The sequence below is a fragment of the Solanum dulcamara genome, chromosome 8, assembly GCF_947179165.1.
Source record: "Solanum dulcamara chromosome 8, daSolDulc1.2, whole genome shotgun sequence".
NCBI classification, from domain to species: Eukaryota; Viridiplantae; Streptophyta; class Magnoliopsida; order Solanales; family Solanaceae; genus Solanum; species Solanum dulcamara.
The window spans coordinates 74196664-74222816 of NC_077244.1; the positions used below are offsets into that span (position 1 = coordinate 74196664).

Consider the following 26153-nt stretch of genomic DNA (forward strand, 5'->3'; position numbering starts at 1 on the left):
AAAAAACGCATGCTCTTTCTGTAGCACCCAACAATTTTTGAATATGATGGAATAGATGAATAATCAAAGCCATCACTGTTCATATATATTACACAAGTGTGGTTGTATCATTGTATGAAGTAAACGTTACATCAATAAAGTCGACAACATTTACAGAAATGATCAACACCCATTACTCATTAAAGTTAGCATCAGTATTCCACAAAACCGACGATTCAGCATATCCCACAACAAAGTATCAGCAATTACAAGCAGCGCAGTAGCAGAAAAGCTTCCTCACCTGCCATCCACACCTCCTGTGCCACTTTACCAGAAAACAAATTAAAGCCAATTAAATGATTAATCAAAAAACAAATTCAATAGCTTAACTAAACACAAATAAAAACCACTCTTCTTACTTTTCAATTTCGTAGTACTAGTTTTTTTTTTCAGGAATTTGGAATGTTGTTGATTCTGGTCGGTCAACCTCAGAGTAGAGGGAAAACTGTGAAAAGGAATAATGCTCACCTCAATCAATTATGTGATTGATCCTGCTCAATAAAATCTAAGGCTCCTTCCCTGGACACAACAGTGACCTTGCTAACTCTATTTTTGTGGCTCACACTATATATCTTATCAGCCACTTTCACAAGCTCTGGGCGAAATGTTGTCGTGATAAATTGTGTGCTACCCCTGTCTGCCAAATCACGAACCATATCTAGCAAATTACAGTCAAAGGAAACTAGGAGGTATACATGGAGACAGTAGGGGGAGAAGAAGGAATACAGGAAATAATTTCAACTCTAGGATACTACCCACAGCCGTTCTGTACTGAGGATCTAGTGCTGCATCTATCTCATCAAAAAGATAAAATGGGGCAGGATCACATCTTTGTATGGCAAATATAAGTGCCAGCGCTACCACAGTTTTCTGGCCCCCTGATAACTGTTTCATTGACTGTGTTTCTCCTTGTCCGGTGAATGACACCTATTGTAAGAACATTAAATTCAATTAAAGTACCAATTGAAAATTAGCTCAAAAGATGCAATTTGAAAATAATTGTGTAAACAGCACAAAACTTCCATGACTATTTTTTTGTGCGATTATTAGAACTATTGCTCCAAAATAGAATTCAATAATCATGAGATGATCACAAACAGCAGAAGATAAAATGGTAAGAAATACATGCCTTCACTTTCACACCAATATATTTCTCAACTCTTCCCTCTACATCAGCACGCGGCTCATCATCATCAGGATCATTGTCATCTTCCTCACCATCCTAGAAGCAACAACACAAGACTCTAGTGATCCTCATCATTCAAGAAAGCCAACTTACACAGACCCATGCACTTCCAGAAGTTCATCCATACAAAAGAAAATGTGTAAACTACTATTTTATACATGTGCAGTCTGATGACGATAACTAGCCAAGTATGTATCAGCTTAGTATTGCTTAGGGACAATGATATATGCAATACTATTAAAGGACGCCTACAGGTTAATAATACACAGATGTTTCTGGGACCATCAATTGAGTTTTCTTGACTTTATCCTGCAATATTCTCAAAAATCAAGCACCTAACACTTTGAAAGAGGCATCAGGTTGTTCAAGTTATGTTTATATCATGTATAATCGTTTTAAAGTCTATTATTGAGATAAAGATTAAAAATGATCTAAGAACAGGTTCCTTGTTAATCAGAGGCCTAAGCAACTTTATTGATTGTCATTACACTGCCTTAGAAACCCTCATAATCTGTCTATAGAAATGTTATGTCATGTTTTTAGCTTTCAAACAAAACAGGAAATAAAGAGGCGGCAAACAAATATTCCATCACCCATTTTATAATGGTAGAACTTCAATGATTTTAAAAAGAAATTAGAAAGCGAGAACAAGAAATGCCATTAGCCCTAAAAAGTCATTGAAAATGAGGAATAAACAAGCCACAGGTACGTAATCCAAAAGCGTATATTGCACTGGCATAAATACTTAGAAATTACAGCAAGAAGGTTAAGAATCAGGAATACCAACACTCGTACAACTATTACACAATACAGTTATGTCTGTCACTGTGTTTAAGTGCTACTCTATTTATTATAGCCTCTTACTCTCTCCATTTTTCATTGGATAAATTATTGGATTCTTCCTTTGAAGTTTAAGTTCTTGCTATATGTAATTTACTGAAAATAATTTCACTTTCTTATATAGCCAATTCTATTAGTTTATTGTTTTTCAAGTTTTTCCTCTTCAAATAATTTATTGAGCACCGTCTATTGAGTTTCTGTTTCTTTAGCTCACTTACATCAGTCAAATTCTGTGACAAGTTTCAAAGAAAAAGCAAATGGTTGTCATTATACTCACAATATAATATACCTTCCACTGTGGAGAGGCAGTTGGCCATATGTAACCATATTGATTACTCTCACTAAGACATTTTTATTTCCAAAATTTAAAATTCTTAAAGTCTACATTTGCACTTTGTTTAAACATATCTACATGACTTTTAGAATAACTCATTTGTATAAAATATGGTTTAATTTCCATGAGACTTGTCATATGCACATGGGGGATCTGTTTATTGCTAGTGTACCATAATGAGAACTCCGAACAGAACAAGAGGAAGTACGAAAATGAGCAAGAGACAGCCCAATGGAATAGACACATAATATGCTATGTGACAAACAAAACAAACCTTTTTCTTCATCATAACTAAGAACCCATGACCTCCTTGTACAAGCTGAGAGAATACTTCACGGAAATGTTTAGCCACGCCCTTGAACGTGCGCTCAATAGATTCATCTTTCCTCATATCCAAAACAGATATAAGTTCCTTGATTTTCTGAGAAGATTAATGCAACACAAATGAAGGAAGCCAAACTCAAAATTGCTATCAAAACAAAAATACACAAGTTCAAATCCACGAAATACACGTTTTATATACCTCATCCCCAGCATCCAGTTCAGCTTGCCTTCTTTGGAGTTCTTCTCTTTGCTCGGTAAAATTTACATATTGATCAAGTGCCTTTTTGTTTACATGGCTGAACTGTTGTAGCTGCTCGTTACACTTGTGCAGCATCTTATATAATTCTTTTACGTTCCTTCTTTTGTACCTAGAATTTATATTAATCACCAAAATAATGGCGTTAATTTTACATTTACAAACACCCTCAACTAGCAATTAAGCAGTTCCAACCATTATGTCAGAAGAACAAAAGCAAATGCACCTGTCTAAGGTAATATTGCATGTATACATATCACCACCTCTTTTTTTTAAAAAAAAGAATTTGTTCCTAGTCTAAAATAAGATTTTAGAGGTCAAAAGGTTTATAATGTGCACATATTTAAACAACTGAACACTTGAACACAGGTTTATACTATAAGGCATGCTTTAGAGTATCTCCACCTTTTCCTTCCTAAACTTTTTAGAAGGGGTAGAAGGCAACAAGGAAAAGATACAGGTCTAGAAGTTATTCCTGTCATGAAGCATATACATTAAAAAGGACTAAAAGAAATGTAATTCTAACAAGCAGATATAGGATGATAGCTTACTGTCTTACTCTTGAGTAATGAAATGCAGCAACACACAAGTATGAACAAGACCAAACTACATAGAGAAAGAGATGGAAACAAATGTTATTCTCTGAATTTTAAGATAAGACAGCAACCTAGACATTTTCCTCAGTCATACGGATGCCAAATTATCGCCTCACTTTCAACAACCATCAATTTTACAAGATTCCCTATCTTCGTCAATTATATAGCTTCAAATGGCACTCAGATGTATCAAAATATGTATATACTTGAATTTCAACATTCTGCTGCAAGAATAAGAGAGAGTTCACTTCTATGACGTGAATTAATTAATGCATCATTTTAACCACATGCAAACACTTGAACAAGTTCAAACTGGACTCATATGACAGTTTACAATGTTTTGATGAACAATGATTTGAAGCACTCATGAGACAATACCTTCTAATTAAGTTATTTGTCTTAAAGGCTCTTCTACATGCAAAAAGAACATACGCGAATCTAGGTCCAGCCTCGCTTGCATTCAGTTATCAAGGGGGATGTCTACTATACTTAAACAAGGCAATTTAGTCATTAGGTCTTATTCTAAGTTTCTAACATCCCATGGAAGCTCACCCAAACAAACCAAACATATGGAACAACTTAAGCTCCAACCCATTTTCTAGAGAATATTAAAAGAAAATATTACTGTGTAATTTTTTCCAATATGTATCACTGTTCCTTCATTGATTAGATTTAGTTGAATACCTAACGGGCATACCGTCAAGGGTCCTCTTCACCTTACAATTTCACTGTTTAAACAGAGTTTATGATCATTATAGTCACTCACAGTTGTATTTTTATCTGCATGTTTGTGACTTCTAGCACAGAAAGTTCTACCAAGATAAACAACAAAAGAAAATGAAAGCAAAATAGAGTTCTCCATATTTAAATGCCGAAAAGGATATATGCATATTTAGGGAAGAGCAATACGTCTCAAAGGCATCAGAAGATAAAGGACCCAGTTCCCGAATTTTCTTAGAGTACTCTTCTTGCTTGGCAAGATAGGTGTTCCGTCTACTTAGTAGTTGTTCCAGTTCTCTTGCTTCATCCTGAAGTGTATTCTGATACTTATCTTCAAGAGCCTGTAACAAAATTATGTATTAGCACAAAACTAAACAGGCCATGTGAAGTTGAAATAGAATAAAGAATATTTGCCTTCAGATTATCCTTTTCCTGTTTGATCTGCTTGAGCCTCTTGTTTCGTTCATCTATACTTCGAGAAACCCCTGTGCAGGCCATCTTTTGTATTAAAAATGTTGAATGTATATGATACCAAAAGCTTCAAATTCAAATAATGACTCACTTGTAAGCTCTTTAGTCACATGGTCAACTAGTGAGTCCGCATCCTTAAGTTCCTGATTCTTGCTCTCAACTTCAGCCTGTAGCATATCAACATCAACAGAAGAATTCATTGCCATCAACTCTTGTTTTCGTCTTTCAAGATTTGTTGACAGATTCATCTCAAGCTCCTCTTTTCTAGTTTCAGTCTACAAAAGCCAATAGAAAGTGAGAAATAAATTTGTATCAATGTCATATACTGACTTAAGTAATCTTGACATCAACAAACCTCTATCCGATTTGCCCTGCACACAATCAGCTGCTCCTTCAGAGCCGTGATTTCAGGGTTCAAACGTGACAAAGAATCTCGTTCTTCCGGCGTTAAATGATCAACAAGGTCTGTTCCCATTTCATCTTGTTTCATAGCTATATTAGCTCTGAGCTGATCTATTTGACTCAGAATATTACCAAGCAGTTTCTCCTGCACATATTGACAGTCTCTAATTGTAGAAGAAACACAATAGTGGCAAGAGATCCAAAAGTTTTTCAACAGGAGGCACCTTCTTTTGAAGAGCTTTTATGATGGATTGTCTCTGTCTTTCAGCATTACCAATGTCTTGTTTAAGCTGTTCTAACTCAGACTTGTCGTGACCCAGGCCAGCATCATTTTTCTGCTGCTCAGCCACAAGTTCATTAATTTTCTGGTCTATCTGTGGGAAAAGCTAAGTGAAAGCATAAAAGGTGAAAGGTATATATTAAACATCCTTAGAACACTGGATAAATAAAGCCCATGACACCAAGAAAGGAGAAATTATATGACCTTGTTGTTGCCTGTAACTTTCTAATCCACACAAAAATTGTTGGCAATACTTTCAAGAGTGAAAGGAAATAAGCGATGCATGTTGAATAAAACACAGAAGGGAATTTTTACTCCAATTTATTATAAAAGAAAACCCCGGAATTGTATACTATTAGTTTTGTACATATTGAAGTTCCATAATCTCAGTGCCCCATTAATTGATTTAATACATTCAAAGCTCAAGTGAGTAGACTTGTGTTCAAATTGTATTAGTTAATAGAGATCATGCAACACGCAGGCTGCCTTGGATAAGTTTTTGCCATTTCAGATTTTCCAGCCTACCTCCCAGTCCTTAACTTTTTGTGGTGCCTTAAAAACCAGAAGACTGATTTGATTAACAAGGCAGACTGGATGCCAACCTGAAAGTATATTCACACTGTTAATCCAACTTATAAAGCACTAACTCTGGTATTTTGGAACGTCTGTCTGTATATTTCAAATAAATAGCATTCATAAGTTGTGTTCCACAGTCCACCTAGAAGCCCACAAGTAGGATATCTTAAAATTATTCAAACAATTTAACTAAATGCACGTAACTCATTTATACACAGAATCAAATTCACATGAAAGTGAATAGACAATGGCGCGACAGCAGAGTTGCTTCCTCGATGAACTTACAAGTTGGAGGTCACATGTTTGAGGCATGGAAACAGCCTCTCTTGCACAAAAGGAAGGGGAAGGCTGTACATATACTCCCACCTCTCACTAGACAAGGAGCACTTCGTGCACTGTAAGCCCCTTTAGCAAATTAAAATGATGAGGAAAAAACACACATGCAATTATAACATTAGCGAGTAAAAGTTTCACAGGGAGTACTAGTTAGCTAAAGTTTCACAGTTGCTAGAAACCACTGGTCTTGTAACGTAGTCAAAGATGCGTGATGTCCAGCACGAAATGAGTGAAGTGTGTTCGGAAGTCTAGGGAATTACCCTCAGCAATAGTATTAGCAAGGATCAAAAAGAATAGCACACCAAAGTAAAAAGGGTACTGGACAATGATAAGATACAAAGAAAGCCAGTAAGGATATCTTGAAGTTTATATCTAACTTCCTCAAGCTCCCGCTCCTTCAGGTTGATGGACACTGTATTCTGTTTGATGGTGCTCATAAACCTCAATTTTGAGCGTCTATGATCATAAAATCCACCAGTCATGCCACCTTTTTTACTAACTTGGTCACCTGCAAAAACAAGTCAGGTCAGATCAGGCTAATGCAACTAAAAACCAATCAAAGTTGTCAGAATAAAGTGGCTCAAGAACAAACCTTCCAGAGTGATACAGTCAAGCCCATCAGTACGAGCAACCCTAGTGGCAACATCCAGATTTCGACAAATTACAGTTCTTGCAAACACCTAGCAGAGATAAATATATAAACTCATGACTGGAATAATAGGCGTGAAAAGTAGTAACAGCTTTGCTGCATATACTAAACTAAAAGAACAAAAATACAAATTGAACCGAGATGGTTACTCCACAATCCAGTCAAACTTTCAGTTAAAAGAGTAGAGAAGAAAAAAGACAGCCACAACTTAATTTTTTCCTTTTTTCTGATCATAAATGAAGCATATAAAGATCTAACAGAAAACTATATGGGGTCGCGTTTGGTAGAGTGTGTTAGCAAAAATAATGCATGCATCAAGTCTGTGTATTAGTAGTACCTTGTTTGGTACACTTTTTCATTGCATGTATAACTAATGCTTAGTTATACACTCTATTGTGTATTAAAGCTTGCATTACTAATATCATGGATTTTTAGGTATTAGTAATGCAAGGCATTTTAACACTTGCATTAGATTAGCAAATGACAAAAATACCCTCAAAACCTTTTTAAAACATTTCCCAATACTCCACCGTGTTGACTATTGATAAACCTTTTTGTCTTCTCCATACTTTGTCAATGGAAAATCAAGAGTGAGTTGATTTTTTTTTTGTGGACCTAATTTCAACACAGTTTATTGATGATGATAGCGCAATCAAAATGTTTACTATTGTGACGATAAGTTTGATAAAAAAACTCTTTGCCAATTTTTCATAAAAATATTCTGAACCAATAGTAACAACTAAAATTTAATTTTATTTTGGGGAAAAAAAAAGAGCTTATAACATTTTAGCAAAGAACTCTATTGTGATGTCTTAGCAAAGAACCTTGTGAAAAAAAGTGTAGAAAGAAAAAGAGTGAAGGATATTTTTGTAAACAACCATTTTCTAATAAAAATTATGCAAGACTTGTTATTTCTAATACATCAAACCAAATGGTGTATAAGAAATAATGAAAGCATAACTAATGCTAGCATTACTAATGCAAGTATTACTAATACACTCTATTTAACATTATTTTTATACACTCTACCAAACGACCCCTATATCTGTAATCTGTGTATGAACAAAAATTTAAATTGTTCTGATTCTAAACAGATTAGGCAAGTGAAAATCTACAACGAAAGCCCCAATGGACCAGCCACAAAAGGCTGGTTAGGTCATGACTGAAGTGATTGAGAATATTGCAATACTAAGTGAAACTAAAATTACAGACCTGCTCAAATGCCCTACAATATGAATCAGAAAATCTCAATTTCTTCAGAAGTGGAATCACATCAGAGCCCTGTGGATAATTAACATGTGGTTTTTTAACCCTGTTCAATGGAATAAACGTAACTCGTCCACCTTTTTGTGCATTGAGGTGTCTAATAATTTTAGTTGATGTTTCATCATTATCAACCACCACATGGAATAAGCTGCAAAGACAGAGAGAGCAAGTCATGTCAATATAAGCACCGAACAGATGCAAAGCAGTGTTGTAGCTTGACAAGCTGCATAAGACAATAATCAACAGCTTCTTGTCCTTGGCATAACTTTGATCAGTACCTGTTTCCAGCAGTAACTTCAACAGCTGTAAAAAACTTATCGTCACATTCAAGCAACTCAAAAATTGGTCCAAATACTCCAGAGATTTCATACTCTCTGCAAATCCTCCTTACTGAATTCAGACCCCTTCTGATATCCTGAGAATTTCAAAAAAATAAGTAGAATGAGAAATCCAGCATATTTATTGTGCAGAAATACATGTCATTTCGGGTAAGTTAGAATATAGAAATGACATGTTAATCATCCATCCCAGTTTTGTCTTCTATTCCCTCTTCCCTCGGAATAAAGATCTAACAACCAGGGACAAACATGGGAATGCTGTCTCAGACAATATCATGATAGAAATAATTGTAAGATGCTTTGAAAATGAGAAGACCCCTAATTCTGAAAGTCAAAACTGAAACATCTCAAAAGGTTTAGTCTTTGAGTTCACTTAGAATAATATAGAAGAGACTTAAGAGCCTATCCATTTTCCGGGCTAATTTGGCCTATCACAGTTTTTTGTTCTTTTGTACATTCCCTATTTCTATGTTAACTCTTATTGTAGTTGTACATATGGTACCACATGGGTAAGTTCTTTCCGGTGATCTTATCTCTTAACCTAATAATAGACATTATATAATATTAGACTTAGCTCGTCTCCCATGAATAGGTCTTGTGGGTGTGACACAAAATACCAATATTTTACTTATACATCACAGTTCCTAGGATCTTTGATTTCTTTCGCTCCAGAAAATTTTAATTCTTCGACTACCTCAACTTGTGATAACAAGCATTTCGAACTGGTTTAGGCACAAGAGTCAAAAAACCAAGGGATTTCACTGGACCATACTCCCCGGTGAATACATAATGCCTATTACATGCATTTATGATAACACCTACTGATAACAGGAGCAATTCAAAGAACCAAAACTAACCAACAAAAAGTTGAATAAACAAAATCACATAGACTTCATACCAGGCCATTTGGCAATCAGTTGTTAAATATTAGAAGACCAGATTACTATCATTGATGAAATCAAGGGAAATAAGAAAAGTACCAAGCTGTTAAAGTTGGAACAATATAGCCCAGGAATGTTACATAGATGAAATGTTAAACCAGTTACTCACCCCAGGAGTTGCATGATCTAGGCTTTTCTCTGCCTTCACAACTTCAGCCTTGAGCCGTTCAATTTCAGTATTCAGCTCAGTCTCCTTTGTCCACAGAGACCTGGGATGAACACAAATACGAAATTGCAGAGTTCAGATATCTCTAGATAACTAATATTGCTCGAAAAACACTTATAGATGCCTAAGATAACTGAAAATAATCATACTTCCGCTCATCATGCAGCTTGTCTCTATCCACTTTATACTGATTATAAGCATTTCGATAACCAGATATGAGGGATTCTTTTTTGTCCACTTCAACTTTACGAACTTTGATTATATCATCTTGATCTCTCATGTCTTTTTTGAGCTGATCAATTTCATCTTGAAGCTTTTTCTCCTGGGATAGAAACAAAGGAATTAAGACAATCAAGTAGAGAACCATAGTGATGCTAAAGAGTACTTATCTCTTCCTCAGTTTTGTAGTTAACATGAAGATTCTAATTTAACGAGAAAACAGAGACAAACAAAAACATGACAAGTAAAAAGATGAAAGGGAACTTAGAAAAGCCGCCTGTTAGATATTAATACAACAACAACAACAACCCAGTGAAATCCCACAACATGGGGTCTGGGGAGGGTAAAATGTACGCAGACCTTACTCCTACCAAGGTAGGACGGCTGTTTCCTGGAGACCCTCGGCTCAGTAAAAGCATAAATGCATAAAAAAATGTTAGATAAGAATAGAAAATTAAAAGCTTTGTAAGAAAACCAACAAACAAATAACGAATAGATAACAAATAAATACAAATACATAAATACAAATAACAAATAACGATTAAATAAATAATGAAAGCGTCACAGGTAAAATAGAGTAATCAAAGCATAGAAAGTAATAAATAATAACAGAAATCAGAAGTCAAAGCGCAAGAGATCGTAATGCACTACTACGCCTATGAATAGAGAAGAATAACGAGACTATGAACTAGCCTGTTAGATTAATCTGAAAGAGATATCAGCCTATTATGAACAATTCCTAATTTTTGGCTAAAGAATTTGCTTTTTCCCCTTTTTAAGTAAAAGGCAAGAATATTTAGATATTTTGGAAGAAATCTATTGTGCTAAGCTTTTTATCAAGAACTACTATGCTAAGCATAAAAAGAAGATATCTAGAAATTGAATCTGCCTGAATTTATCATCTGCAGGTCTAGAACCAATAGATAGTCGAATGTCGCAGCTGTCAAGCAGAAAAAGAAGCCAAAAGCTGTTCCTGTGTAAAACTTGCATGGATAAATTTGTTACAGCAGCTCTTTGAATGGCAGATTCTACAATCACCTATATTATTCAGGTTATACATAAAGAACATTCTATGGTCTCTGTAGCTGATTCTAACAATGGTATCACAGAGACTTTATTCTCAACAAAAAAAAATATCATCTTTGTCTGCATATGCAGGAAACTTTGCCTGCTGAATCATGCCATTATGAGTCTCACTTCATGTGAAGTTCTTAAGCTCTTACAACAACAACATACCCAGTGTATTCCCACAAAGTGGGGTATGGGGAGGGTAAAGTGTACGCAAACCTTACTACCACCTTGGAGGTAGAGAGGTTGTTTCGGATATACCCTCAGCTCAAACAAAGAAAAGTTCAAAGCAATATAGAGAAAGAAATAACAGAAATGAAGAAAGTCGTGGAAGTTTATAAAGCTTTTATGGATGGAAAATAGTTACTTCAGCCAGCTCCTTAGTATATAAAATTCCTAGCAGCACATACTCTTGCTTTCAAAGACCAAGCATGTTAAATAATTAATTGTTGGTGGCATCTAACTTGAAGTTAAGACATCCACTTTTGCTATAACTAGTAAACTTCTCCGCACTTTGCGCAGTCACGAAAATCGAAAAAAACCTCATTAAATATGAAAAAAACTGATTATTGAATATTAAAAATAACTAAAAATTGGATTTTGGAAAATCAAAAGACATCCTTAAATTTTCATTGAACATCAAAACATGCAAATTTTTATTTTTTATTTATCTCAACATAAAAAAATTCAAGCATCCTCATTGAGAAACCAAGCGTTTCCAGAAACCTAAGATTTTATATCGATTAAAAAAAGGGAACAGAATAACTTGACGATATTGCATTGAAATTTTGAATCTACAAATTCACAAAAGAATCTTTATATGTCAGTCGTCGTTATTCACCATCTAGAGTAGTCTTCACTTTACGAAGAACACGCATATATCTCTTGATGTTTCTTATTATTTTTCTTCTTAATGTTCATGCTTCTTGCAAATTATTTTCCTTGGGATTGAATAAATCCGTAGATGTTATACGACTAAACTATTTTATTTATCTTCATAACTCCTGAGATCTTGAAGAAAAAAAATATATAATTGCTTTTAAGTATGATAAATTCACAAATTAAATATTAGGATATGGAAAGGGCTTGATGCTAAAAATAAAAAATTTAACATTTAATAGATATCACTCCTAACAATTATAGTGGAAGGTGGAAAGTCAAGTTGTTATATTTTAAATAATTGGGATTTGAAATTAATAAAATGAGAAAGTAAGAGTAAAGAAGAAAATAATATACGATCACGTGCTTCAATTTCTTACGATCAAAATTATATTATTCAATAGATAGATAGATAAATAGATTAGAGATAAGAAATGTGAGTTCCTAAATATTAGATAATTATGTAAAACTATAATGCATAAGAAATCACATTACAAGTGCATCCTCAATTTAGTGTTTTTTTTTGGGTACACATATCCTCAAGTAACCAAAAGACAACAAACAAATAATATGATATAAAAAAAATCAACAAAGCTTGATTCTCGAAACCTTTATTTAGCTCTAAATTACACCTAAAATACAATGAAATAAAAAGATGAAAGTGCTCTATAATATTTTTCTCTCTTAGGAACCTCATAATTAATATTTCCCAAATAAGAAATCACATTACAAGTGCATCCTCAATTTAGTGTTTTTTTTTAGGTACACATATCCTCAAGTAACCAAAAGACAACAAACAAATAATATGATATAAAATAAATCAACAAAGCTTGATTCTCGAAACCTTTATTTAGCTCTAAATTACACCTAAAATACAATGAAATAAAAAGATGAAAGTGCTCTATAATATTTTTTCTCTCTTAGGAACCTCATAATTAATATTTCCCAAATTCCAAGTAAAATAGAAGTTGCTCTCCAACAACATAATTGTGATTTAGATACAGATTAGGAAATTATTTTTCAATTAAAAATTTGATACATACAGAGCTTATTTATGGGTTACAAAATTTAGATAGAAATCACTAAAAAGGATAAACAGAGGATCGCATACAAAGCTAGCTCCCGGCTTCGCCATGCTAAGATATACCAAGCTCTATTGCCTCCATATTTAGATCATAAATATTTTAGGATATAATTTTCAAATTAATCACTCCACAAAAAATGCAATTAGAGCTTATCGAAACTCTACATTGTTGTCTCCATGTTTATATAAGATGTATTGTTGGCTATAATTCTTTTTTTTTATGACAAGAAAATCCCGTAGCCGCTATCATTTGGGTGCGCATAGGGTAAAATCCCCACTTCTATGCAATAGCTCGCAAACCACACAAGAGAGGTAACCCGCACTAGGCAAGCCCGATGCGACAAGCTCGACCCAGAAGGTAAACCTCTTGCTTTCACTGACAAGGGATTTCGAACTTGAAACCTCCAACATGGAAATCTCAAGCCCAAACCACTGGGCCAACCCCAAAGGGTACTGTTGGCTATAATTCTTTCTATGCACAAACCATTTATTAGAAGATAAAGACTCACATATAGGCATGTGTCAAGCTTTGTGTATCTTTGTTCGTTGAATCCATTCCAAATAAATACTTCAGTACTATGTGGGGAAAAATTGCAGTAATTTGTTGATGTTTTCTGATCAAGTAAATTGTGAAGGAAATGGTAGAAAAGTTACAAGCTCGCAAAAAGGCTCTGGATTCTTGATGGTTTATGATTTTGAAATAGTTAATATTCTTAAAGTGCCTTTCCTTTTTAATTGAGCAATGAATGTGGACAATTATGGATTCATTAGTATGGTTTTTCAGCTAATATTTAGAGAAATATTAGAATACCAATGATGAACTAAGAGAGGTCATAACCTATTCAAATGTCTAAATTTACTATATATATGAAAAATAAAAATAAAAAGCCAAAAATAAATAGAAAACATATGTATTATGCTTTTTGGGAGGAAAAAACATATACTTAATAAGAAAAATAAAATTCCAAAAATAAATAGAAAACATATACATTTTGCTTTTTAGAAGGAGAAAAAGTATACCTAATAAGAAATATAAAATGCCAAAAATAAATAATAGAAACACTTTCAATAGTCCACAATTATTTTCGTTAATAATTGTTATTGCCGTTTCATTATTATTTTGCTTTCATGACTTTGTGGCCTTTGAAGTAAGATTAATTGGAATAATAAATTGGAGTGAATTGAGTGAAAAAAGAAAGGATGAAAAAAGGCCAAAACAGAGAAAAACAATTCCAAATAATTATACCACATCATCATGATATAGACCACAATTATAATATATATTGATAGATTGTATATTTAAAAGGTATATATATATATATATATATATATATTCCAATAAGTTTTATCTTAGTAACAAAATAATCAGTTGAAGACCATGTTTTGTTGCCTTTAATACACAAAGTGTAAAACCTCTAAATATAGCTTTGTTCTTGGGGGTACGTATTTTGTATTCAAAGAAATAACTAATTGAAAATACTAAAATAAGCAATCTAATCTATTGTAAATCATTCAAACTTCTGGTTTATCAAACTAATCTAACCATCTCTCTTGATGAAACTTCCACCGCCATTAAAATTTCTTCTTCATCTTGACGATCTTGTACCAAACTAATCTGACATTGCCATCAAACTTTCTTCATCATCTTGATGAACTTGTGTTCGGCTATTATGATACAAGAAGAAGTTCTGTTAAATCTATCTATGATCTTCATCAAAGTGGTGGTCACATTTCCACATCACCTTTTCTATCTCCTCTCTTTTGGATATTAAACACATGATTGATTAAAAAGTTCTATAACAGAACTTTTACTATTTAATATAATCTAAACTAATTGATTAGATATTAAATAGTAAAATTTCAATAATATTTTTGTTTAAAAAGTAAAAACATCTCATAAATTGGGTCTTTTCTACTACTACCAACATCTTATAATAAATTGAGTTTTTTCAACTACTCATAACATACAACAACATGCCCAGTGAAATTCCACAAGTAGGGTCTAGGGAAGGCTGAATGAATGTAGACCTTACCACTATCTCGTGGAGGTGGAGAGGTTTTCAAAAGTCCCTCAGCTCAAGTGTACCAAATCCAGATACAAAGAAGGAGACAGTGAAAAAAATATAGTAGGTAAATAAGGAAACACTGCAAAGTCTACCAGAAGAAAGCAAAAATAACAACAAAATAGTGCGATAATCGAAACACAATCAACAACATGCTAGAATAGATCATTGAAAACAATGATAAATATTAAAAAACGAAAGCTACAATAATACAACAATTACAATGGCAAACGCCAACCAACCTAAGCAAGCCAACACTACACTAACTACTAACTTTCTACCCAAATATGTGTCCTCCCCGCACCTTCCTATTTAGGTAATGTTCTCTGTAACCTGAAGTTGTGTCATATCCTATCTTATCACCTCTTCACAAAACTTCTTCGGCCTATTTCTGCCTCGTCTTGTACCCTCTATAACCAACCTCTTGCACCTCGTCACTGGTGCGTCTACATATCTTCTCTGCACATATGTTCAAACCATCTCAGTCTCGCTTCCCTCAACTTGTCCACCACGAAGGCCACTCTCACCTCCATCTCACCTTCATCCGAATATCCTCATTTCTCATCTTATCACTCCTAGTATGACCACATATCCACCTCAACATTCTCATCTCCACAACATACATTTTCTAAACATGAGAGTTTTTGATTGGTCAGCACTCCACTTTGAGTTTAAGTGATACCTTTTTATCACACAAGACTCTAGAGGCAATAAAGTGAGTCTTTTCTACTACTCATAACATCTCACAATAAATTGAGTTTTTTCTAATACACCTAACATCTCATTATAAATAGTCATATTCCCTAATGGTTTACCGTTTGGATGGTACTTTTCAATAGATAAGTGAATTGTGCTCAAGTAGTGGTCCTAAGCGATCGCCTTCGCCGTTGGCAGAATACCTTGATGCGTGCGTCTAGTTTGTTGGGGCTGCTTTTAGTTAGTGCTCATTTTTGAGTGATCGTGATAATGCACATATCTTCCATACTTATTCAAGGAGGACGAAGCGAAGAAAGATAGGAGAAGATAATGATTTGCATCTTCTCAAATTCCTAAAGGTTTCACATGGGGGGATTGAGCAATTTCTTACTGTTATTAGGAGTTATGGCAGTTCTTTATGGTTACTAAAAGTTATTTGTCTTTATCCTAAGTAGTTATGAAGTAATTTTAGTTGTTTATTATATAATAATAGATCCAGTAATGTGTAGGGGGTAATATATCTTTTATATGCAGAAGATTGTTCTAAGAGATACGAGATACTTGTCTCTCTTTATATTTTCTATTGTTCTAAGAGATACGAGATACTTGTGTCTCTCTTTGTATTTTCTATTGCTTTTATCCAGTATAAACTTCAGTTTCTATCATTGGTATCACAGCAGTAAGATCTGCCACAGTTAACACACGAACCAACGCTTCCTACAGCGAACCTATCATGTCTACTCCTGATCAAATCGGCCAACAATTGACCACTATAGCAGCAAAATTGGGAGCCATAGACACTTTGGTTGTTGATGTGGTTGCTTTAAAAGCACAAAACAGCCAAAATCAGCATGGAAAATCTAAAATTTTACTGGAAGAGGGTGAGGTTGATAGCACTTGGAGGCATCAAGAAACATATCGGCGTTCGCACACAAAGATGGAATTTCTGAAGTATGAGGGAGGAGATCCTCGAGGTTGGATTCTAAAAGCAGAGAAGTACTTCCAATATTATAAAACACCTGATGATTGCAAGGTTAATGTGGCTTCAATGTCTTTAGAAGGAGATGCATTGGATCTTTTTGCTTGAATCAATAGTGAAAGAACCATTTATTATTGGGATGAGTTGGTGAAAGTACTGCAAGAAAATTACGGACCCGCTGAGTCTCAAAATCCAAAAGAACATCTATGTGGCATCCAACAGACTGGATTAGAGTTCGAGTATAGGCAGGGTTTTGCAAAACGAGCAGCACGTGTACAAAATTGGCCAGAGCACTGTTTGCTTGGAGTTTTCCTTAGTGGGCTCAAAGAAGACCTTCGTGTGGATGTGAGGATTCACAAGACTTGATCTGTGTATAAGGCAATGAGCCTGGCCTTAGAATATGAAGGAAAACAGGGACCAAATCAGTCCGGTAAGGTACCGCTTGGCCTTCAGTAACACAACCTTCATCAATTGGAAATTCTTCTCCAGCAACTCGAGAGTCCTTTAATTTTCAATCATCCTGTCAACCAGTTACACACCCTTTTCAACATCCATCACTTCCAAACACTCGCCCGCTGAATTCTGAACAACAAATTCGGCGAGAAAAAGGCCTATGTTATCATTGTGGAGACAGGTTTGCCCCTGGTCATCGCTGCAAACCTAGGATATTTGCACATTTGGAGTTAATGCAAGAGGAGAACGATGTGCAAAGTGTTGAAGGTAATCAAAATGAAGACATACCCCCTACTGATTTGGGGGAAAATCACTTTTCATGCAATTTTGGGCAAAGAATCTGCTTCAACTTTGAAGCTTCAAGGCACTCTTTGAGGACGTAAAGTGTTGATATTGGTGGACAGTGGTTCGACGCATAATTTTATAGCAGAAGAAATTGTCAAGAAACTTGGATTGGCAGTTCAATATATTCCTACGTTCGGTGTCCAGATAGGCAATGGTGAAATTATCAAATACAATAAAGTTTGTCATGACCTTTCAGAAGAGGTTTCTAACTTGGTCATAAAGCACGATTTCTTCCCTTTTTCCCTTGGTGGTGCAGACATGGTGTTGGGTATACAATGGCTAGCATCCCTGAACACAATACAAGCCAATCGGAATGAGATGTTCTTAATCTTTCAATTGAATGGGAAAACTTATAAACTGCAAGGTGTTCCTCAAAAAACACTCACAACGTCTTTCCAATCAGAACTTGAAGAACAGATGCTGACTAGAAATGCTATGCTGACAATTTTGAAGGCCCAATCAAGGATGAAAGCACAAGCAGATTATAAGCACATAGACCTTTCTTCTAATGTTGGTGATGCTGCCGTTTTACATCTTCAGTCATATGACCAAAAGTCTTTGTTAGCTGCACAATTTCCTAATATTCGCCTTAAGGACAAGTCGTCTTTCCGGGAGGGGTGTACTGATAAGGCACATATCTTTCATTCTTATTCAAGGAGGAAGAAGTGAAGAAAGATAGGAGAAGATAAGGATTTGCATCTTCTCAAATTCCTGAAGGTTTCACACATGAGGGATTGAGTAGTTTCTTACTGTTATTAGGAGTTATGGCAGTTCTTTTATGGTTACTAGAAGTTATCTGTCTTTATCCTAAGTAGTTATGAAGTAATTTTAGTTGTCTATTATATAATAATAGATCCAGTAATGTGTAGGGGGGGTAATATATCTTTTATATGCAGAAGATTGTTCTAAGAGATACGAGATACTTGTCTCTCTTTGTATTTTCTATTGTTCTAAGAGATACGAGATACTTGTGTCTCTCTTTGTATATTCTAATGCTTTTATCCCGTATAAACTTTAGTTTCTATCAGATCACTTGCTATCTGGCAGGAAAAGATGGACTGAAAGCTTCCTAGCGAGAGAATCTTATAGTCATTTTCATCAACATAGCTGCAAGTGGACTGGGTTGTTGGGTTTAGGTTATGAAAAGCTTATCGAAAGAGGAGGAAAGAGTGTAAACTTGACTGTGAAATTTTCCCTCTCTCTGCCCTATTGATGAACAGCCAAGCAAAAGACACTTAATATACAACATGTAACGGAGAGTCCTTAACCATTCATAAATCAAAAGCTTAGAGAGTACAAAACAACAAAATAGCTCCATTTAACAAGGAATATTACCTGCATTAAATTTGAAGATAAAACTCGCTCATACTCATCAATTTCTTTCTGGAGCCATTTGTCCCGAGCAGCTTTGCTCGCAAATTGGGTGGCGCGGCCTTGTTTCTGATAAAGAATGCTAAGTCTCTTTTCACGATCCATAATCCTATTCAAGACACCAGGATTGTCAAATCTATAATAACAACCAGTGTATAGGAAATAAGAAACCAGAAATAAAATACAAGACTAATCACAATCACACACTATGAAACAACTTGACCACATATCTTGCATCTCTGGTTCACATATAGCTATATGAAAATTAACATCAGCCATTAAGCCAGAAAGGTACAAAGTTATGTATCAGAAGAAACCAGAAAGAAATAAGCAAACGGGCATTGGTTATTTTTCTTTTTATCCTAGATGAAATAGTTTAAGGAACACACAACACATAAAACATGTCTTTCTTAAAATCTCATATGCTCGGGGAAGGAAACTCTTTTTGGTGGCGAAAATAAAAGGTCAGTGTTTTTTCTGAAATTTGATCAAAAGTGTGCCTCATACAATTGGCATACCCTCTAGTGATGTCCTCCTCCTCTTTTACTTGTTTCTCATGCAAAGGCTTGATATCATTGAGTGCATTCTTTGTTTCTTGAACTTCTCTCTCCAGAATCATGAGTTGTTTCTGTGCATCATCCTGAATCAAAGAATCCTTATAGCTAATTTGACATTATATCTTGCAATTGGGAAGAACAATTATTTTTCATGCAATAAAAGACTACTTTAGCTTTAATATTTGTGGACATCTTCTCTTGAAGGTCTTTGTAATCAAGATCAAGCTTGGCTCGCTTTCTAATAGCCTCTGTCCGCTGTTTCTCTACTGCTTCTTTCTCCTTGCTTAAAATTTGAATTTCTTTAGTCAGATCTTTGGACAACTTCTCCAGCTCCTTGGACTTTTCATGAGCCTCCAGCACACTCTCATACATCTTAGTAGAGTTCTCGGCAACTTTGTTCCGAGCCTCTTCTACCTGCAATTGATGAAAGTAATTGTACATTAAGCTATATTTCTGCATAGCCAAGTAGGCAGATAGATCACAACCAATCAAAGTCCTGCATTAACCTATGACTGGTAACAAAGTAAATGCAGCCAAGAAACTGTGTCAGAAGACGGTCACATCAAAATAAAAAGACCCATAATAGGCCATTGCATGTATCACAATTATCTAGAATATGATCTGTTATTACTGACAAGAGCATTCACCATCATGGGACACTCAGGTTCCCCTTGACGAGATATAATAGAGAGCAGTTCTCCCAAGCCACGTTAATAGCATCAAATAAACTGACAAATTTGTGTCCTATTGAAAGGAGCTTCAAAAGCATCTAAAAGAAAAAGATTATGGGTGACCTCGCATTTAGAATAAAATGATAGGAGGAATACTTAAAGAACAGTTTCAACAATGATTAGGTTTATGAACACCTAATAAAAGGTGTAATGAAAAAGTCCATGAAATTAATGAGATTAAACCACAGCCTTAGCTCACTCTCATCATACGTGCACTAGAAGCAATATTTAATATCTCGGATTCTAAGTGTAACATTTTCAAAACTATGACACAATTTTTTTAAATTTTATTTTATTAATAGGTAATTAAGATTCACAATTAAAACACAGTCAAGGAAAACTCAAAGAACACTAACGTTAGAACTCTAAGAGCATTTTTTTGCGTTATCTTTCAACTCTGTTATTGGAGTACTTACCTCATTCAATTTCTGGCGTGCATCATGAAGTTCTTTGTCATAAATCGTGTATTCCAGAGATTTACGCTGCTTGTCAAGCTGTTGATATTGTTTCAGTTCCTCCTTCTCTTGTTCAAGCTCATTCAATCTCTCGTCCAAGTATTGTACAACTTGAATAATTTGCTTTCTCTTGTTACCTGATTATCAAAAATGTTAGCAACACAACATTGATATTCAAGAAGCATAAATTTCGACAATAACGTGCCAGTTTCCTGCATGATTTTTAAACTTTCTCGACGCCTCTCCTCATAAACACGTGTCCCTCCAATTTCCTTCAGCAGATCAAGTCGTTCCGAATCCTTCATTAATGTCAATGATGCTATCTGCAAGAGAAAATGAGGAGAATATAAGACATGAACAAGAAGCAGAAAAACAATATTAACGTACCTTTCCCTGCTGCACAACATAATAGGGATTAGACCGAGAGAACCCAGCACTTTCCAGCAAATTCTGGACCTCTGTCTTCCTGCAACATAAAAAGAGATTCTATCACGCAGCTGACAGTGGAGGCAAAGGAGTGATGAACAACACTCTTAAAATACTTACGTGATATGTTTTCCATCCAAGAAGTACTCATCCTTCTTGAGACCGATTGTTCTTCTCAGCCGCACTTCCTCCTTATCAACCTGTCAAAAAGTATACTGTTTCAACATCCACAAGTAGTGGAATAATGAAGCAATCATAACATGCCTTTCATCCCTGTTCCATTAAAGGAAAATCACGGGAACTATAGAGTTTCAAGACATAACAGAAATTATCCAATCTTCTCATTATTTTACACAAATATGGGCCCATTAACAGATCAATAATACCGCCTATAACAAATAAGAGAACTCCAACAAAACAATTAGCATTTGGCAAGCATAAAATATGGACTAAAGATTCCAATATGCATAGCATGGAGGATATGGTTGGCAAGAAATAGAAAATGCTTTCAGGAAAGTTGGGGGGGTAACTGTTGTTAAATTCAAATGTATAAAAAGAATAGTTTATTGGCACAAAGGAATATTTGCCACTGAGTTGTCTAATGACATGGACTTGTTGGAATCTCTTGCTCTGTAATCTATACAAGAACAGACTTACGAACCTGTCAGCACCAACTTGGTACCGAAAGTTGAATAAATATATTCTATACCATTATTAAAAAAAAAAAAAAAGAGGCTTACATAACCTCCATCCAACGGGCAGGTCATTTGAACCTGAGCTGCTAAAGGACAATGGAGGAGCAGACGCTTTATTTTCCAATTCCTTTAGCTACAACGATTCAAATAATTCATTTAATATAAATTAAGGGGGTAAAATTTAGTACCAAGCTGTTCCAATAACCATAGAAACGTTTTATGCTTCTTTCTACACCAAAGACATGATCCTAAATTACTCAAAAGTGGAAACCGGTCCTCATTTTTTAGAGGTGAGAACATAAGAGACCTTCCATGTAGCTCTTTTTGAGTAATTATTACTCAAGAGTATGTTTCTTTAATGTTCAGAAGTAACTAATTTACAAAAATTACAACTCCAACATTTGACAATAAATTATCCTTTCAATTTAACAGGGAAGAAACAGTTTCCCCTTCTTGTTCTTCTATCATAGCCGAAGTGTAAAGCCGCTAGAAACAGTTCCCGTGTTTCCCTTTTCCGATGGGACTGAAGGTTGCAGCATTCAATCTCCAAAACTTCCAAATCCAAGGCTATTCCATGCATAATCCTTTATATAGGAAACAAACCACATAATAATCATCCAAAATTCAATTTTTTGGGAACTGGTAACTGTAATCTTCCAAAATCAAATTTCCAACTGACAATTTACGAGGACCTAGCTCACGGAAATAGAGTCTAAGATAAGGGCCAAATTATTCATCACCGGATATTATTTCTAAAACAGAGCCCAGCTCCAATGTGAATACAAGGCATATCACTTTTTGGTTGGGCATCATATATAATTTCTTAAAAAGATTTTTCTGTTTTTTATCTACCAGTGTCTAATTATCTTAAATGGAGGAAAATACATTGATGAGGTAAAACGAACTTAGTCATTTATGAGTATGCATTATCTTATAAAACTCGCTTTACCAATATTTACTTGCATGTGGTCCTATCAATGCGTAAACATTGTGGCCACTTTTAATAAAACATTTATTAAGCCACATATTCATAACACCCCCCCCCCCAACCACACATTTTAGGAACCAAATGAGGAATCACATGCTCAACCACAAACATGTCTTCAATGTCCACCACCCATTAGAATCACAATCAAACACCAAACATTGTTCAAGAGATATGTTCTCCTTTACGGGAAAATATATTTCAATTTAAAAAAAATTGGCTAACCATCGGAGCTTAAGTTAATAGTAGTGTTTTTTGAATATTAGAGAATACAAGATCATATTCATACATTGTGTACTTTACCCTTTCTTTTCTATATGATAGGCAAGCGAACTGTGAGTCACAAAGAAGGGCTCACTGAGAGAATTGACCAAGCAAGTAAAAACAGTTCAAGAACCAACAGAATCCATCACATCTTAAGTTCACAGGCTATTCCTGCACACAAATGATTTTACATACTTTAGCCGAAGGAATGCAACAGAAAGTGGCCAAAATTATACTCCATATATCAGCCAACTACTGCAGATTAGAAACTAATGACAGCAAATATGGCGAGGCCAGAACTGTTTGTCCAGAACAAATGACATAAAGGTGTATGTATACCAAGTTCAACACTTTACCGGCATTCGATTGTCTGAATTATCAAATACAATTTCCACAAAAGCAGACAACACTTGATGACCTGCTCCTTCCTGTATGGAAAAAAGGGGAGATATCACAAACATTGTATACGTATTAAAGGACATGAACTACTTCAATTTCTAAAGATTATTAAATGTTGAACATACATGAAGCAAAGCCTGTCTTTCTTCACTGCGCAGGTTGTGAAAGAGGTCGCTTACGACAAAACGGATTGCTGCAGAATATAATAAATAAATAAACAAAAGTAGTGCGTACTCATCAAATTATGAGCCAGGAAACTTCAGGTTAACTCACCATGGAAAAAGTTAGACTTGCCAGATCCATTTGCACCAACTGCACATCAGAAAATTTTAAACATCTCTAAGTTGAAAAAAAAAATGCAACACAACTAAACTTCATGAATAATACCAAGGGCGTAGGTGACATTACCAACACAGTTAACTTTCGGACTGAAATCTTCAGTGGCTACTTGTTCCCGATAACTCTTATACCCTTCAATGATGACCTACAACAGAAGAAATGCCCCAATACGAAAATCACTAAGAAAAACCCTAGCAGAGTCAGCATCCAGAGAACATGAGTACATATACACAACTGTTGACATATAATTTAGGATCATAGACTTCTACTTACCTGTTTTATATACATGTTGAAAGAGTCCCTGACTACTCTATCTCTGCAGAAGCAAACAGCAACCAGGAAAAAAAAATTAAGAAAATAAAATTTAACAATCACCTAATCAGAGCTGAAGGTTACCCGTATTACTTCTAAGAAGAAAGCATGCATCACCTGACAAAGGGTTTCACATACGAAACTATGAGAAGCAGCAAAAAATTGATAAAATGAAATTCCTAAACTAGAATTCCCTTGATATAAACTCGTTCTGAAGTGATTTCAAGCGCGTATCTCTTCCTGGTTTGACAAAACAGAGATTCGAACTAGTAGTAGTTATTAAGCAGAAATTCGATGCTAGGGTTTTTGAAACGAAAGCGAATTTGAGTAATTGAAGCAAATTGAACATGGAAAATGAGAAGGAAGAAACTTCACAAAACTTACCGAGAGCGAGCGAGCAAGTCGTTAATGGAGGTTCTGCAACTGCGTATGGTTGGGACGACGGGGGTATATAAGTGAATTGGACTTTGGAGGGAATGGGAAGAGAATTGTATTTGACAAAGCTATCATGAGCCGTTTGTATAGGTTTAAAAAAAAGTATTTTTTTTTATTTACGAAGTGCTTTTAGAATTTTGAAATGTTGAAAGTTATTTTTATAAATAAGGAGTTGATGTTTAGATAAAAGTGTTTAAATGAGGAAAATGATGTGAATTTTAGGATTTAAAAGAATAAAAAGGGTATTTTGGGAATTTACTTAAAATATAAGGGATATAAAAGTAATTTATATTGTCAAAGAAAATGACTTTAAGTACTTAGAAAAAAAAAATTAGGAATCCTAACTTTTCATTTTTGACTGAAGAACTTTATTGCTTAAAATTAGCATTAGGCAAACACGTCCAAAACCTAAAAAGGGGCTTTAAGTTGGTTTTGACCAACTTAAAGCCCATTCAAACGGGCTCTATAAAATAAATTAACTTGTATTTGTGTCTATGTCTCCTTGTTTTCGTTGCCAAAGTTGGCATTATATAGGTAAGAAAAGGTGGGCAATTTGCCCAAGTAGACATACACTTGCGTAATAACCCCCCCCCCCCGAATGTTCAAGTGTAATTAAAAAAAATTACAAGAAATAATATACATAGTAATTTTGAACACCCATAGATGTTGTGCCTCGTTAAAATCTTACGAGAAAAACCCAGTGAAAAAAAGCTTAATGAAGAAAAAATAGTACACATATGGCAATACGACTTGATTGCTGCCTCATTAAAAAACTTACAAGGAAATACCAGTGGGACAAAACCTTAGTTACGGGAAAAAGAATGCAGCGCGTATTTTACTACCTTGATGGAAACTTTATTTGATATTTTTTGTGAATAAATCTGCATGATTATCGCTAGAACGAACTTGTTGTACATCAATATCACCATTCTTCTGGAGATCATGTGTGAAGAATAATTTTGGTGAAATATATTTCGTTCTGTCTCCTTTTATGAAGTCACCTTTCAATTGAGCTATGCACGCGGCATTGTCTTCAAATATAATTGTAGGTACTTTGACATCATTTTCCAGGCCATATCTCTCTTTGATGAACTGTATCATCGATCTCAACCACACACATTCTATATTTGCTTCATGAATTGATATTACTTCACTATGATTTGAAGAAGTTACAACAATAGTCTGTTTGAAATCTAGCTTTATATGGGTCTGATAAATAACTTGCATCTGCATAACCAATAAAGTTTGCACAACCTTTGTTAGTATAAAACAAACTCATATCAATGGTACCTTTTAGGTATCGCAAAATATGTTTGATATCGTTTCAATGTCTTCGCGTTGGGTATGAACTATACCTTGCTAGCAAATAAACAGAAAATGTTATATCAAGCCTAATTGCGTTAGCAAGGTACATAAGTACACCAATAGCACTGAGATATGGTACATTAGGACTAAGAAGTTCTCCATCCTCTTCTAGAGATCGAAATGAATCTTTTTCCACTTCAAGTGATCGAACAACCATTGAAGTACTTAATGGATGTGCTTTGTCCATGTAAAATCTTTTTAAGTTTTTCTCAGTGTAGGCAGATTGATGAACAAAAACTCCGTCTGCTAAATGTTCAATTTGCAGACCTAGACAAAGTTTTGTCTTTCCAAGGTCTTTCATTTCAAATTCTTT

General features: G+C 34.8%; 1 protein-coding gene across 1 annotated transcript; it reads right to left on the reverse strand.

Annotated features, from left to right (window-relative positions):
- Window positions 1-52: 52 nt before the first annotated feature.
- Window positions 53-24530, reverse strand: LOC129900652 (structural maintenance of chromosomes protein 3). The gene is made up of 31 exons (XM_055975666.1): window positions 24425-24530; window positions 24134-24157; window positions 24002-24044; window positions 23798-23873; window positions 23663-23701; window positions 23515-23582; window positions 23347-23418; window positions 21167-21246; window positions 21008-21086; window positions 20826-20943; window positions 20582-20757; window positions 19603-19848; window positions 19396-19517; window positions 18842-18986; window positions 9870-10042; window positions 9664-9763; window positions 8554-8690; window positions 8222-8423; window positions 6953-7040; window positions 6718-6868; window positions 5393-5543; window positions 5122-5313; window positions 4858-5041; window positions 4710-4780; window positions 4485-4636; window positions 2923-3091; window positions 2674-2820; window positions 1169-1261; window positions 792-966; window positions 508-697; window positions 53-304 (listed from the first exon to the last, which is right to left on the reverse strand). Exons 3-30 carry the CDS (start codon window positions 24014-24016, stop codon window positions 513-515), a joined length of 3606 nt encoding a protein of 1201 aa, XP_055831641.1. The 5' UTR covers window positions 24017-24044; window positions 24134-24157; window positions 24425-24530; the 3' UTR covers window positions 53-304; window positions 508-512.
- Window positions 24531-26153: the final 1623 nt, after the last annotated feature.